This window comes from Prionailurus viverrinus, chromosome C2 (genome assembly GCF_022837055.1).
Source record: "Prionailurus viverrinus isolate Anna chromosome C2, UM_Priviv_1.0, whole genome shotgun sequence".
NCBI lineage: Eukaryota > Metazoa > Chordata > Mammalia > Carnivora > Felidae > Prionailurus > Prionailurus viverrinus.
Window position 1 is genome coordinate 92,417,065 of NC_062569.1, and position 15,159 is coordinate 92,432,223.

Sequence of the window (15,159 nt, forward strand, 5' to 3'; positions counted from 1 at the left end):
TGAGTTTGATAAGTTCTTTGTAGATTTTGGATACTAACCCTTTATCTGATATGTCATTTGCAAATATCTTCTCCAATTCTGTTGGTTGTGTTTTAGTTTTGCTGATTGTTTCCTTCTCTGTGCAGAAGCTTTTTATTTTGATGGAGTCCCAGTAGTTCATTTTTGCTTTTGTTTCCCTTGCCTCTGGAGACATGTTGAGTAAGAAGTTGCTGTGGCCAAGATCAAAGAGGTTTTTGCCTGATTTCTCCTTGAGGATTTTGATGGCTTCCTGTTTTACATTTAGGTCTTACATCCATTTTGAGTTTATTTTTTTGTCTGGTTTAAGAAAGTGGTCCAGGATCATTCTGCATGTCGCTGTCCAGTTTTCCCAGCACCACCTGCTGAAGAGACTGTCTTTATTCCATTGGATATTCTTTCCTGCTTTGTCAAAGATTAGTTGGCAATACGTTTGTGAGTCCATTGCTGGGTTCTCTATTCTGTTCCATTGATCTGAGTGTCTGTTCTTGTTCCAGTACCATATTGTCTTGATGATTACAGCTTTGTAGTATAGCTTGAAATCTGGGATTGTGATGCCTCCTGCTTTGGGTTTCTTGATTATGTGAGTTCTAAAGTCATTTTGTTCCTAACTTTCTGAGTCTACAAAAAGTGAATGAAAGTTTATATGCAAAGATTTGATCATGTGATATAGTGTTAAGAATCATGGTGGGGTTTTGGTATATTTCATTATATTGAAGCTAGTGAATGAGATTAAGAATGGACTTTGGTTATAATTATTTTTGTATTTTCTTTGTAGGGATTAATCATTTCATGAGAGAGACAGTGAAGAATTGTAAAAGAGATGGATTTGTTCAGACCATTTTGGGAAGACGTAGATATTTACCAGGAATCAACGACAACAACCCTTATCATAAAGCTCACGTATGTTGAGATTTCTCTGGATTTTTAACTTAATATTTTAATGACATATACTTTTCAACCAAGACTAAACACTGCTATTTCCTTTTAGGAATGAGTAGCCTATTAATTGGATCTTCTGTTTCACTAAGGACTTTGAAATAATGGCACATGCCAGTATTTGCTGAATGTAGTCCTTACAGACCAATGTAAATATGAGTTCACTTAATAAGACTTCAAATACTTTAAAGACGTTCTGTTTCAGTAAGCCAGTTATTTTTTTAGTTTTGATAATAAATTATAAATGTAATTCTTACATTTGCTAATTGTTCTTTGTTTCAGATATTGTATACCAATTTGTCATATCACACAAAGTTTCCGATTTTTCCAGATTAGCCCATCATTAAATTGTGGTTCATTCATTTTTGGCTCATTCTATTTGTTTATTTTTTTATTTTTTTGAGAGAGAGAGAGAGAGTGGTAGCACACATGTACACATGCAGTGAAGAGGCAGAGGGAGAGGGAGAGATTGAATCTTAAGCAGGTTCCATGCCTAGCGGGAAGCCCCATCATGCCCTGAGCAGAAATTAAGTTAGACACTTAACCGATTGAGCCACCCAGGCTCCCCTTGTTTATTTATTTTAATAACACTGGCTCACCCAAAGTTATTAGGATATTCAAAATATTGAAAAAGGCTATTTTTAACACCATTTAAAATATTTATTGATGGTATTTACTAAAATTATGATTTAAAGTCTCTGAAATCTTTGGGACCCACAGAAGTATTCTATGCATCTGAACATTTAAATTTCTATTATAGTCCACATCTTCCTATTTCAGCTGGTTATATTTTATCTTCTCCAATACTTCTGCATGTCAGTGCCCACTATACATTGTATGTAATGAAAATACCCACCCACCCCCCCCCCCCCACAGTGCTAGACTTCTGTCTGGAGCTAGAAACCTTCAGAGCACTAATGTTCTTAAGGACCGTGGAAGAATAGATGGCTTTTTGTTACTTCTTCACTCTGTAGCCTACCATATACCCAGACATCAAATATTTATCAGGCTTTTACCATCTCTCTAAATGAGTTGTCCCTTAGGAGTAGATAATTTTCTACTGGTCAGAGGGAGCCAGCTAGTGGAAGGCTTTAATAGCAGGCTGAAAATTTTAGACTTGATCTAACAGGAGTTATATTTCTTGGGATTTACATGATTAAAAATGGCGGATAGATTTATTGATGTAAATCAACCATACAAGTTTTTGAAAACTAATATTTTTGTACCTAAAGATGTGAGGGTAAGACTTTACATGCCAAATCCTTAGGAGTTAAAGTTCTGATTCATTATGTTGTTGCTGAGAAAAAAGAAAATTCCAACGCTCAGAATTACGAATAGATATAACCAGATTTAATTTTTGGTTTGCTTTGGTTTGGCTTCACTTTTTGTTGAAAATTTTATTGTATTGAAAAATATACATAGAGAAAGTGCAGGAAACAAATGTAAATTTTAGTAAATTATCACAGAACTACACCTGTGTAACTACCACTCAAGTGAAATAGAATATTGTCAGCACCTTAGAAGGTCCCTTGATGACTCCTACTCACTACCCACTGCCTCCCAGAAATAATCACTATCATAATCTAGCCCTATAGTTTTATATATTTTTGACCTCTATGTGCATCATATGTATGTATTCTTCTGCCTATAGCTTCTTTCACTGAAAACTGCATAGGCGAGTCATTCATGTCGTCTTACATAAAGGTAGCTGTTTTACTTTATGATAGTATCTTTATGATTATACCACAGTTTATCCATTTTTCCATTGATGGGAATTTAGGTTTCCAGTTTGGAGTTATTATGGATATTGCTGATTTGAAAATTCTTGTCCAAGGTTCTTGGTGCACATATTTTTCCATTTATGTTTGGTAAAGAACTAGTCTTAGAATTGCTGCTTATCTTCAACTTTAGTAGATAAAGCCAAATTGGTTTTGATGGTGGTTGCAGCAATCTGTCCTCCTTTCATAAGTGTGTGCAAGTTCTCACTGCTCTGTGTTCTTGCCAACATTTGCTATTAAGGTGATATAATTTTAGCTATTCTGTTGTGTTTAAGGTAGTATCTTGTAGTTTTACTTTGCATTTCCTTGAATACTAATGAGGTAAGTAACTTAACAAATATTTATTAGCCATTACTTAATTCTTTCTTGGAAAAGTGGTTTTTCAAGTCTTCTTTTTCATTTTTTTTTTTTTGTTGTTGTTGAGTTGTCTTTTTCTTATATGTAGGAAAGACATATTGATTACATGTTGGGAAAATAGTCTCTTCTACACTGTATCTTGCCTTTTCATTCTTACTAGTAACTTTAGATGAGGAGAGGGTAATAATTTGGATTAGCCTTTAAATTTTAATTGAGAAATAACATGTGTAGTAAAGGGTACAAATCTTAACATGTAAAGTTTTACATGTTTATACCCATATAACCACCGTCCTGTCATGATATGGAACTTTTCCAACACCCTAGAAGGCTTCTTTATTCCCTCCAAATCAGTACTGTCCACCTCCCACCCCAGCACACACATAAAACTACAGGTTAGATTTGTATGAACTTGATTTTTATTTAAATGCAATTGTACCATATGTACTCTTGGATCTGACTTTTTTCATTCAAATATAGGTCTGTGAGATTCATGAGTTTCATGTGCAGCTATAGTTGATGTCTTTATTTAGCTGATATAGTAGAAACATACCAACAGTTTATCCATTCTAACATTTCATTTCTCCATTGGCAGACATTTGGACTCTTTCCAGGTTTTGCCTATCATTAATAAAGCTGCTATGAACATTCTCACATATGTCTTTTGGTGAACATATGTACCTAATTTCATTACTTTTAGAGTGGAACTGGTGAGTCATAGATTAAACACATTTATACTTTAGTATATACTGCCTAACAGTTTTACAGAGCAGTTATCCCCATTAACGTTGCCACCAGCTCTGTTTATCTACATTCTTGCCTTGGTTGATATCATTGGTCTTTTTACTTTTAGCTATTCTGGTAACTGTGTAATGGTACCTCATTGTGCTTTCAATTTGCCTTTTTCTGATGACTAATGATGTTTAGCTCCTTTTTTGTTTATGGCTATTTGGATGTCTTCTTTTGTGGAGGGTCTGTTTAAATCTTTTGTCTTTGTTTGTTTATTTGTTTTGAGTTGTCTCTCTTTTAACTGATTTATGAGAGTCCTTTATATATTCCACATATGAGCCCTTTGGTTACATGGACTTATCAGTCTTTTATATTATTATAGTGCTTTCCTTGATCTGTTTAAGAAAGCTTTCACTAGCCAAAAGTCAAGATAATTTTTGCTAGGAATTTTTGGTTTTGCCATATACATTTATATCTACAATCAACCAGAAATTGGTTTTGATGTATTATGAGAGACTGAGGGTCAAGGTCTTCCATCTCCCCTCACCTCAAGGATATACAGTTGTCCCTAACTATTTATTGGAAAAACGGAGCTTTCCCCCTACTGTTCTTCAGTGCCACCTTTGCCACAAATGAAATTTCTATATATGGTGGTGTCTGGTTTTGGACACATTATTTTTGTCTGTTGTATTTGTTCATCCTTTGGACAGTGCCACACCGTCTTAATGATGCAGCTTTGCCTTTTCTTGGTTCTCTGCATTTCCATATAACTTGCACAAGCAGCTTGTAAATTTCTATATAAACACAAAATCCTGTTGGCATTTTTTTGAGATTGCCTCGAGTTCATAGATCAAGATGAGATTGATGGATATATTTATACACTTCAGTTTTCCAGCCCATGAACATGATATATCTGTCCATTTATTTAGGTCTGTAGTTTTTAAATTCTCTCAATGTATAATTTTGGGGAATTAGATTTATCTAGGTATTTGAAACTTTTTGATGCTGTTGCAAGTTGTATCTATTTTTGCTCTTTTCCTTCCTTTTTTACATTTTCTAAGCCTTTGTTGCTGGTACATAGAAATAGTTGTTTTTATTGTTGTTCTTTTATCTAGAAGCCTTGCAAATATTGTAATTACTAATTCTAATAATTTATCTGTAGATACTTTTAGAAACTCTATCTTCCCAATTATTATCTGCAAAGTAGTTTTTATAACTACTTTTCTAAACTTTGTTCCTTTTATTACTTTTGTTTGACTTATAAGCCAGGACAGTGTTGAATACAAGTAGTGATAGTGAGCATCTTTACCTCTTTTCTGATCTCAGAGGGGAATTTTAAACATTCACTGCTATGTAGAACTTTCCTTTAGGTTTATTAGTGCCTTTGTCAGATAAAGTAAGCTCCCTTATATATTTGCATGCAGGGCATAGAGGTTCTGTCATACCTGCTCACTTCTGCTCTTGTAGTGCAAATACAGTCATAGACAATACATAAATGGGTGACTGTGTGGTTGTATTCCAATAAAACTTTATTTACAGAAATAGAAGCTAGGCCACATTTGGCCTGCAGGCTGTAATTTGCTCAGCCTTGGTCTAACTGTCTTTGATGTAATATGCCTTTCTTCTCTAGGTTGATTTCCGTACAATATTTTTCTTTCTGTCTGGTTTACAGTAGATTTTCTGTGATAAACCTAAATTGCGTGTGTGTTTTTAATTTACGTGTTTCTCTGTGGATATGTGTGTTTGATCGATCCATTAAGAGTGTTAGGACTTTTTCAATCTGTGGCTTGATATCTTTTGTTGATTTTAGAAGATTTTTAGTCATTTCTTCTTTAATTATTGCTTCATTACATTCTCTCCTCTCTTTCTGGGACTCCTATTATAAAAATTTTAAACCTTTTTTAAAAATTCCTCATGTTTCATCTCCTCTGTTTGGCTCTTTCCATGTTTATATTTCATCATGCTAAATTCTGGATTTTTCTTCAAACTTATCTTTCAATTTACTGATTTTCAATTTGCTATTGAACCCAACTATTAAGCTTTTCTATTCAAAGTGATATAGAACTTTTCCACAACTCCATAAGGCTTCTTTATCCTCCCTCCACATCAATACCATCCCCCTCCCCCCACCCTTCCATACACACACACCCAACTACAGGGAAGGTACTATTTAAGTGCTTTAAGTTCTGTTTTTTTTTTTTTCCTGGCTCAGATTGATTTTTTTTTTTTTAGTTGGAGTATAATTAATACATAGTATTATATTAGTCTCAGGTGTATGATATAATGATTCAACAATTCTATGCATTTCTCAGTGCTCATCAACCTAAGTGTACTCTTAATCCCCTTTATGTATTTCATCCTCACACCCTCCCCTCCGCCCCCCGGCAATCACCAGTTTGTTCTGATTTTTCTTTGTTTTGTTTCTTAAATTCCACATATGGGTAAAATCATACAGTATTTGTCTTTCTCTGATTCACTTATTTCACGTTGTATTATACCCTCTAGGTCCATCTATGTTGTTGCAAATGGCAAGATTTCATTCTTCTTTTTTATGGCTAAGTGATATTCTATTGTATACATTACCACATCTTCTTTATCCATTCAACTATGGATGGACACTTGGATTGCTTCCATATGTCGGCTATTGTAAATAATCCTGCAATAAACATAAGGGTCCATACATCTTTTTGAATTAGTGTTTTTGTTTTCATTTGGTAAATACCCAGTAGTGGAATTACTGGATTATATGGTAGTTCAATTTTTAGTTGTTTTGAGGCATCTCCATACTCTTTTCCACAGTGGCTGCACTATTTTGCATTCCCACCAACAGTGCATGAGGATTCCTTTTTCTCCACATTCTCAGCAATGCTTGTTCTTGTCTTTTTGACAAAATGCAACATCAATTCATAATAAAAACTGTCAACAAAGTGGATTTAGAGGGAACTTACCTCAGCATAATAAAAGCCATATGTGGAAAAAACCCACAGCTAGCATCATACTCAATGGTGAAAAACTGAGAACTTTTCCTCTAAGATTAGGAACAAAACAAGGATGCCCACTCTCACCGCTTTTATTCAACATAGTACTAGAAGTCTTAGCCACAGCAATCAGACAAGAAAAAGAAATAAAAGTCATCCAAATTGGTAAGGAAGAAGTAAAACTTATTTGCAGATCACATGATACTGTATATAGAAAACTATAAAGACTCTACCAAAAAAGTACTGGAACTGTTAAATGAATTCAGTGAAGTCACAAGATACAAAACTAATTTACAGCAATCTGTTGCATTTCAATACACTAACAATGAAGTAACACAAAGAGAAATTAAGGAAATAATCCCATTTACAACTACACTAAAAATAATAAAATACCTAAAAATAAACTAAACCAAGGAGATGAAAGACCTTTACTCTGAAAATTATAAAATGTTGATGAAAGAAATTGAAGATGACACAAACAAATGGAAAGATATTTCATGCTCATGGATTGTAAGAACAGATATTGTTAAAATGTCCATACGACTCAAAGCAATCTACAGATCAATGCAATCCCTGTCAAAATATTAACAGCATTTTTCACAGATCTAAATAATCCTAAAATTTGTGTGGAACCACAAAAGACCCCACATAGCTAAAGCAATCTTGCAAAAGAAGAACCAAGCTGGAAGTATCACAATCCCAGATTTCAAGATAATACTTCAAAGCTGTAGTAAGTTCTGTTATTTTTATTTTTCAGTTATAGAGTTTCCATTCTGCTCTTATTTTATGGTATTTGACTTTTTGCTGAAATATTCAATTTCATCTTTTATTTTCTTGAATATATTTTACTTTGCTTTATAGTCTAATAAATTTGATAATAGTTTATAGTATAATTAAAGTCTTGAACTTATATCCCTGTAGTCTGTTCCTATTGCCCTTTGTTTTTCTTAGTTTTCTACAAAAATAGTTATATTGCCTCAACTCCTTTTTGTCCTGGTGACTTTTTATTGAGTGTCAAATGTTGTTTATGAATGACTGTGGGTATAATTTGAAGCTTGTATGATAATGTTACCTTTATTCAGAAGATTTATATTTGCTTTTGGCAGGAGATTAGAATGACCAACAATATAGGGTTACTTTGATCTAATTTCAGGAATAGAAATGATTTGAAGCAAGGATGTTAAGACCAGACTATTTCTAATTTATCTTTTTCTTAGGGTGTTAGTTTTGAAGTGGCAAGTTGATGGTTTACTAGCCCTCCTACTTCATGACCCTTGTTTGTTACCCAGACCCCTCAAAACCATTAAGCTCTGCTCAAAGATTCTTTCAGCTGCCACTTCTGGAAACTGTTGATGTCCCTGAGAGAAATGGTGGCCTCCAACGCCATGGTTTTCTTTCTCTCTTAGCTCTCTAGGTTCTATAATTTTTCATTTCCTTTTTGATCATCTGATTCAAAGAGGTGTTCTCCATACAGCTTTTCTGGTTGTTATCAGTGGGAGGGTTTGTCCTAATGGACTAATCTCCTATTACCAGAAACCTATATTTTTTATGTACATGAGAAAACCTTGGTCATGAGGGGACTGAGATTGTTAAGACACAAAGCCGAAGACTGCCAAGTTTTTTTTTTTATTTTAGAAGAGAGTCAGGGAAGTATAATATCATGGGAGTGAATTATATATCTTAGTTTTATTTTTATGCTTGCTTATGTCACAGTAAAAACCACCCAAAAATTTCAATGTCTTATAATAAGAAGCTTTATTTTTAATTCACGCTAGACTTAAGCTCTTGGTTGACTGTGGCTTTACTCCATATTTTCTTCATTCTGGAATTCAGAATGAAGGAAAAGTCTCTGGGATAAGCCTTTTTTTGTGTGTGTGACAATGTTGGGTAGCTCTTAAAACTCCTTAGATGGGGCTTATGTCAATTTTAGTCACATTTCATTCAGCAAAATAAATCAAGGTCAACAGTTTAGAGTGAACAACACTTGAAATTATATGGCATTGGGTGGGGCAGCAAGTAATAGCAACAATAACACAGTCCACTACACAGAGGAGAGGAGTCAGTAGAACTCTGAAATTTAATCATTCTTAAAGCAATGACAACTGAATGGGTTTAGAGTGGATTTGTCAGCATCTGATGAAAAAATAATTTAAAAAAATGTTTAGGGACACCTGGGTGGCTCAATTGGTTGAGCATCTGATTTCGGCTCAGGTCATGATCTCGTGGCTCATGAGGTCAAGCCCTGAATTGGTCTTGCTGCTGTCAGCTCAGAACCTGCTTCAGATCCTCTGTTGCCCCCTCTGTCTGGCCCTCCCCTACTCATGCTCTCTCTCAAAAATGAATAAACATTAAAAAAAAAAGTCTATCTCTTTAATAGGTATTTACTATACTAGGAGTTGGTTGTAGTCCAGGTAACAGGGAACTAGAGAATACATCTCAAGTTACATAGATCCATCCAGTGTGTAGACCCTTCCCACTTTCTGAGACCTTTTGGGACAGTAGGCATGGTATTCATGGATAGGTTCTACTTTGGATATTAAACCAGATGTCCATCCCTGCTGCCTTAGGATCATCACTTTTAGCAGCTGTGGTAGCAAGAGTTTTGGGTAAGTTCTAACTTCATATCTAGGAATCTAGGGTCTGCATTTTTACTAGCAGCTAATGATTAGCTCCAGCAGCTCATTAAAAAGCTCTGATTCATACCAGAGGGCTCCTGACCTGCTGGGGCCAAACCCTACATAGGACCAACAAACCACTGATATGGGGAATGTGCTTGGAACATTCTAACTCACATCACAAAGAATGTATTCTACTTATATCTGTTTAAGATTAAGAGGAGTTACTTTTCAAGGAATAGTTCTTTTAGAATGAACAGCTAGAACATTGATGATATATGTTTATAAAATAATTTTGAGTTGCTAAATACATTTTAAGTGTAATGCAGTTTTTGATTCTGAGTGTTGAAGATTTCTAAACTGAAGCCATCTGACCTTCTTCTGTTTAGTCTGTTCTCATGGGGACGATAGCCCAGAATCTAGAGCCCTGGATCATTCTAGTTGCTATTCTTAAGATGCAGTTTAATAGTTGATGTCTTGGGTCACATCTTGGTCTAGATTTCCAGTCTGGTTACAGATGTGAGCACTGATCTGTGGACACTAAAAGCAGGTATGAAACAATGTTGGTATATCTAATGGAGCACCTGTTATTGTTACTGTTTTTCATAGGCTGAGCGTCAGGCCATCAACACAACAGTCCAAGGTTCAGCAGCTGATATCGTCAAAATAGCCACAGTTAACATTCAGAAGCAATTAGAGACCTTGCACTCAACCTTCAAATCCCATGGTCATCGGGAGGGTATGCTCCAAAGCGACAGAACAGGTTTGTTCACAAACGAGGACCCTGCTGTAATATTAAGATTAACGGTATCAGAAAAGACAAAGGGAAGTATTTTTATATATTAATTCTCAGCATTTTTCATATATTTTGATCTCATGATGTTTTTACACTCTTAGAATTACTAAGGGTCCCAAAGAACTTTATGTAGGTTATATATAGTAATATTTACCATATTAGAAATATAAACAGGGAATTCAAAAACATATATTAATGTTTAAAAATAATAACAAATAATAAACTCACTACATGTTAGCATAAGTAATATATTTTCATAGAAACAACTACATGTTTTAGAACAAAAGAAAATTGGTGATATTTACGTTTCTGCAAGTCTCTTTGATGTCTGGCTTAAGAGAAGACATTTGGATTTCTGCATTGGATTCAGACATTTGGATTTGTTGCAATCTCACCTGCCCTGTAACCTCTGGAAAACCCTCTATAGTCTTGGGTGATAATGTCCCAGTTTGTGGGAGACCAATGGGTTTCCTAGGATATGGGACTTTTAGTGGTAAATCCAGGATAACTGGTCCTTTTGTTGTACTTATGAGAGAAGGAGGCTGGAAAAGGAAAATAACCTGAGTGTTATTATGAAAATAATTTTGGCTTTACAGATACTTTGAAGGTGTCTTAGGGATCCTCTTGTCCTTAGATAACACCTTAAGAATGTGTTGATTTTCCAATTCATTACCTTCCATGTTCTCTCTCAAGTCTGGGAATATATTCTGAGCTGACTTCCTTATCACAACATTTCTTTGCCAGTATTGTTGTCTCTTCTTGTTCTTATTTTACTAAGTTCTCTCCTTGTTGCTTGGATAGATTATTTCTTGTTCTAACAAGTAGATTCCTTTCTCTGTTTGTCCCATGTCCATACTTTTGCTTTAAATACCATTTCAGTGTGATTGAGATTACCAAACCATGACTGCAGCCAAGTTTTAAATTTTCCTGGGAAGAAGTTAAGGTTTTGGGCATAAAGGAGAAGAATCAGTTCTATTGGAGATGGGGCAGAAAATGTGAGATCAGCTGTTGAGGATGGAATTTGCTGTTTCTAGGAGAGACATATAAATATGTTATAGAGAATAATATAGTCAGTTACACAGATAATAAAGATGTTCATTTCTACATACAAAAAATACATAAAGACTTGCCCACCAAATGCGGATTGTTAATTTTATTGTCTTCTCTCTCCCTCATATATCTAAGGCTACTCGTTCAACATTTTGTGTGTGGGAGTCAATGTGCACACATACTGCACACACACACCACACACACATTCTCTCTATCTTTATAGAGAGAATATATGATCAAACTTACTTAGGGAATAACACTGTACTATGTGCTTTAGAGGATTTGGGAGTAAAAGTTATCAACCTCTTTACATTTAAAATCTAAAGAAAAGAAGGGAAGATATGATTCCTGACTGAAATATTTCTGTAACTCTTCACAGCAGAGTGATGCAGTATCTGAATGAGGATATAGACAAGAACAACAGCCTTTAGAGTGGGTGGAAAGCAATGTGGGTATGTCCCTGAGGATACATCCTGATGCCATGCTGGGTTAAAAGTAGTGGTAGGTTAGTGGGATCAAAGGGAGCTGAACCTGAGGAAGCAGACTACACCAGGAACAGGGAGATCGTAGCATTCAGAGTCAGAAGCCAAATAACTAGGAGAAATCAAGAGAAGGAAGGTATGGTGACTGGAAAGCAGAAAAGCATCCTGACAACCAGTGATGTGAGATAAGTGGGCCCAGTGGGACAGAGCAGATTTCAGTTAGATGCACAGCCTTGCAGCCCTGATATGGAAGCATCTTGCCACAGCCTCATCTACCTTTGTTCTCTTACCCTCTAAGAGCCACCTGTGAGAAAACTTGGGCTGCAGACAGTGACAGCTAAAGAATCCTCTCTGAGAGAAGCACGAGATATGAGGAAGATAGTGTTTGTGCTGCCTAGAAGGATCAGTAGGAAATTGGGGTGGCAGAAAGGAAGGACTGCTGTGAGCTATGGGCAAATGATTAAAGGCAGTTACTCTAAAGGTATTATTGTGGGACCTTATCTTAGTGATCACTGGGACATTATTTGTACCACCAGGCTCAGCTTGTTAGGAAATAGTAACTGAGTCTGATATAGTGGAGTTACAGGTTCTTTTGAGAGTCTACTGAAAGATCATCTCCACAGAAAAATGTACAGGTATAGACTCTTACATATAACTTCAAGGGATTCATACAGTCTCTGAAGTCCTCATCTGAACCCTAGGTTTAGAATTACTTGTCTACAGTGTTTGGTCCAGTTGGGAAAGCACCAGTTCTACCACAGTGACACTTCTGGCCATAAAAATGTGGCAGCAAATGTTCTTCTTATAATACACTGCCTAATGACAATACCAGTTCACTTTCCTGGAGCATGGATCAGGGCCCATACTACTCTGGTGCTATTACCAGAGTTGGTAGTGAGGGTGCCATGGAAAGTGAAGATGTAGGTTGTTTTATAAGAAATAAATTAGATGGCATTTGGAGCAGAGTTCTTCAAACTCCATTTACTGACTGTTAGATTCCTCCTTTATGGGAGGAAGTTGATGGAGATTTGAGTTTACCTGATAGGTCAGCAGTCAGCAAGTAGATATTTTCCTAGTAGTTCTAAATCTCATGTGTTTTAATCTCTTGATTAAAAATTCCCAGAGTTTCTCAAAATCCCTAAAAAACGATTCTTTTATGGTACAGTGACACGCTGATCAGTTTTATCCCTTTCTTCGTGGCACAGGATTGTTACCAAAAAGAAAACTGCAAGGGATGTTCTGTCCAATCAGAGGAGGCTTCTTCATCCTTCAACTCCATGATGAGCTCTTATATGAAGTGGCAGAAGAGGATGTTGTTCAGGTATTTTTGCACTGTTTGTGTCCATTTCATAGAATGCTAAGACGCTGTATATCAGGTTAAGATGCATGAGATTTCTGGAATCCTTCCTTAGTCCCAGGATGGGACTATATATATAGCTATATAAATGTTGAGTCCTAAAGGGCTGAGAAAGAGCTAAGAGTGCTCGGTTTCATACTCCTATTTATTTTTATTTTTATTTATTTAATTTGAGAGAGAGTATGTGTGTGAGAGGGGGAGAGGAGCAGGGGTGAAGAGGGAGAGAGAGAGGGAGGGAGAGAGAGAATGAATCTTAAGCAAGCTCCATGCTTAACGCCGAGCTCGACTCAGGGATCCATCCCACGACCCTGGAACCATGACCTGAGCTGAAATCAAGAGTCAGATGCTCAACTGACTGAGCCACCAGGTGCCCTTCATACTCCTTTTAAAAGAAACTTTTGATGCAGGGCTGTTTTTCTTTGGGAGAAGTTAGATGAGAGTTTGGAGCTCTGCCATGAGGGTTTAAAAACTTAGCATTCCCAAAGAAACTGGTAGAGCCCTGCTCTTCAATGCAGACCAGTTTGGGATGGCTGGCTCTTTTTGGATTTTGAGTTTTAAGCACCATGAGGTAAAGAGCTCTAGTCTGGCTTATCGCCTCAGTGGGTGGGTTGGGAAACATTCTTTGATTGGGAGAAGAGTTTGTTAACCTCTTTTTGGTTTTTTTTTTTTTTTTCTTTGTAGGTAGCTCAGATTGTCAAGAATGAAATGGAAAATGCCATAAAACTTTCTGTGAAACTGAAAGTGAAAGTGAAAATAGGTGCGAGCTGGGGAGAGCTGAAGGACTTTGATGTGTAATTGTATGGCTAAGTCCTCTGGGGAAGCCTGGTGTAGGTACAACTTACCCTTTCACCTATTTCAGGAAAACCAACTCTCAAATCTTGATGGACTTGGGATAGTAATTTTAGTGAGAGTTTCAAAATGTATATCAGAGTTTATTCTCTATAGCATAAAAAAAACTTTTTTGAGGCAAAATACCAAGTTTAACAATTATATTTATTCTCAAAGAGAATGTATGAAGTTGCCTTTTATAGTTCTGTGTGGCTCTAATCAGGTTCAGAACACATGACTGAAACATGCACTTAGCACTTTGGGTCCTCATCTGTCTGGTTGAGCTTGATGGCTCAATGACCGCTGTCTCTGGGGCATTTTCAGCTCTGTCTAGGATGCAGACACTTGTGATATAGACAGCAGCAGGAACCATTGGCAGATAGGGATTTGGTTTCTTATATACCCCCATGCTTAGGCATTCTGGTGATTTTTCTCCAATATCAACTTAAGACTAGTGGAGCTGTATTTCTACACAGCATTGGCTAATAAATTCTGAACTCTATAAAGAGGTAGACTCGATATGGGTGCAGTCTAGGAATGGATTTTCATGAAATGGTGTTTCTTCTTCCTTTTCCTTCCTCAGTTCATTCAATGAATGTGTTTGCAATACTTAGGTATTATAAAATAAGCTACACCTCTTCAAGAGGCATCCTGTTCTGTAAAATCAGATGTTTGTACTACAGTTTAATATAATACTTCCAGAGAAAGAAGACACCCCTGTATCCATCTCTTACTGCCTCTTTCTGTGTTTGTGGCATGGTGAGAATACCCATGCTGAAGACATTATCTTTTATAATCAGTCAGAGGTGTATAACTGACTTTTTTGCTGTTGAAATAAAATGAATTTATAAGAAACTTTATATCGGTAGTTTTATTTTTAATTCAAAAAAATTTTTTAATGTTTATGTATTTTTGAAAGACAGAGGGCAAGCAGGGGGAGGGACAGAGAGAGAGGGAAACACAGAATCTGAAGCAGGCTCCAGGCTCTGAATGTCAGCACAGAGCTCAACTCAGGGCTTGAACTCACGAACTGTGAGATCAGGACCTGAGCCAAAGTCAGATGCTTAACCAGCTGAGCAACCCAGGTGCCTCTCAGTTTTTAAAATTGTGTTTCATCTAAGAGTATCTGAAACCTGTGTTCCTAGTATTTATTCTAGGATTTGCATTGTTGAGTTTGTTCAACAACATCTGTGCACATAGGAAATGTTTCTTTTATTCTTAATCAGTTATCAGAAGAG

At 36.1% G+C, this 15,159-nt stretch overlaps 1 protein-coding gene across 6 annotated transcripts in view; it reads left to right on the forward strand.

Moving 5' to 3' along the window:
* Positions 1 to 14,781, forward strand: part of POLQ (DNA polymerase theta) — a 118,603-nt gene extending 103,822 nt beyond the window's left edge. For 3 of the 6 annotated variants that reach the window (XM_047876046.1, XM_047876047.1, XM_047876049.1), the window contains 4 exons: positions 794 to 918; positions 10,018 to 10,171; positions 12,942 to 13,057; positions 13,775 to 14,781. In XM_047876046.1, the coding sequence (XP_047732002.1) occupies positions 794 to 918; positions 10,018 to 10,171; positions 12,942 to 13,057; positions 13,775 to 13,888 (509 nt within the window). In that variant the 3' untranslated portion in view covers positions 13,889 to 14,781. Of the gene's footprint in view, positions 1 to 793; positions 934 to 10,017; positions 10,172 to 12,941; positions 13,058 to 13,774 lie in introns of those variants that run through there. The other 3 variants (XR_007155816.1, XM_047876048.1, XM_047876050.1) reach the window with 3 other exon arrangements.
* Positions 14,782 to 15,159: the final 378 nt, after the last annotated feature.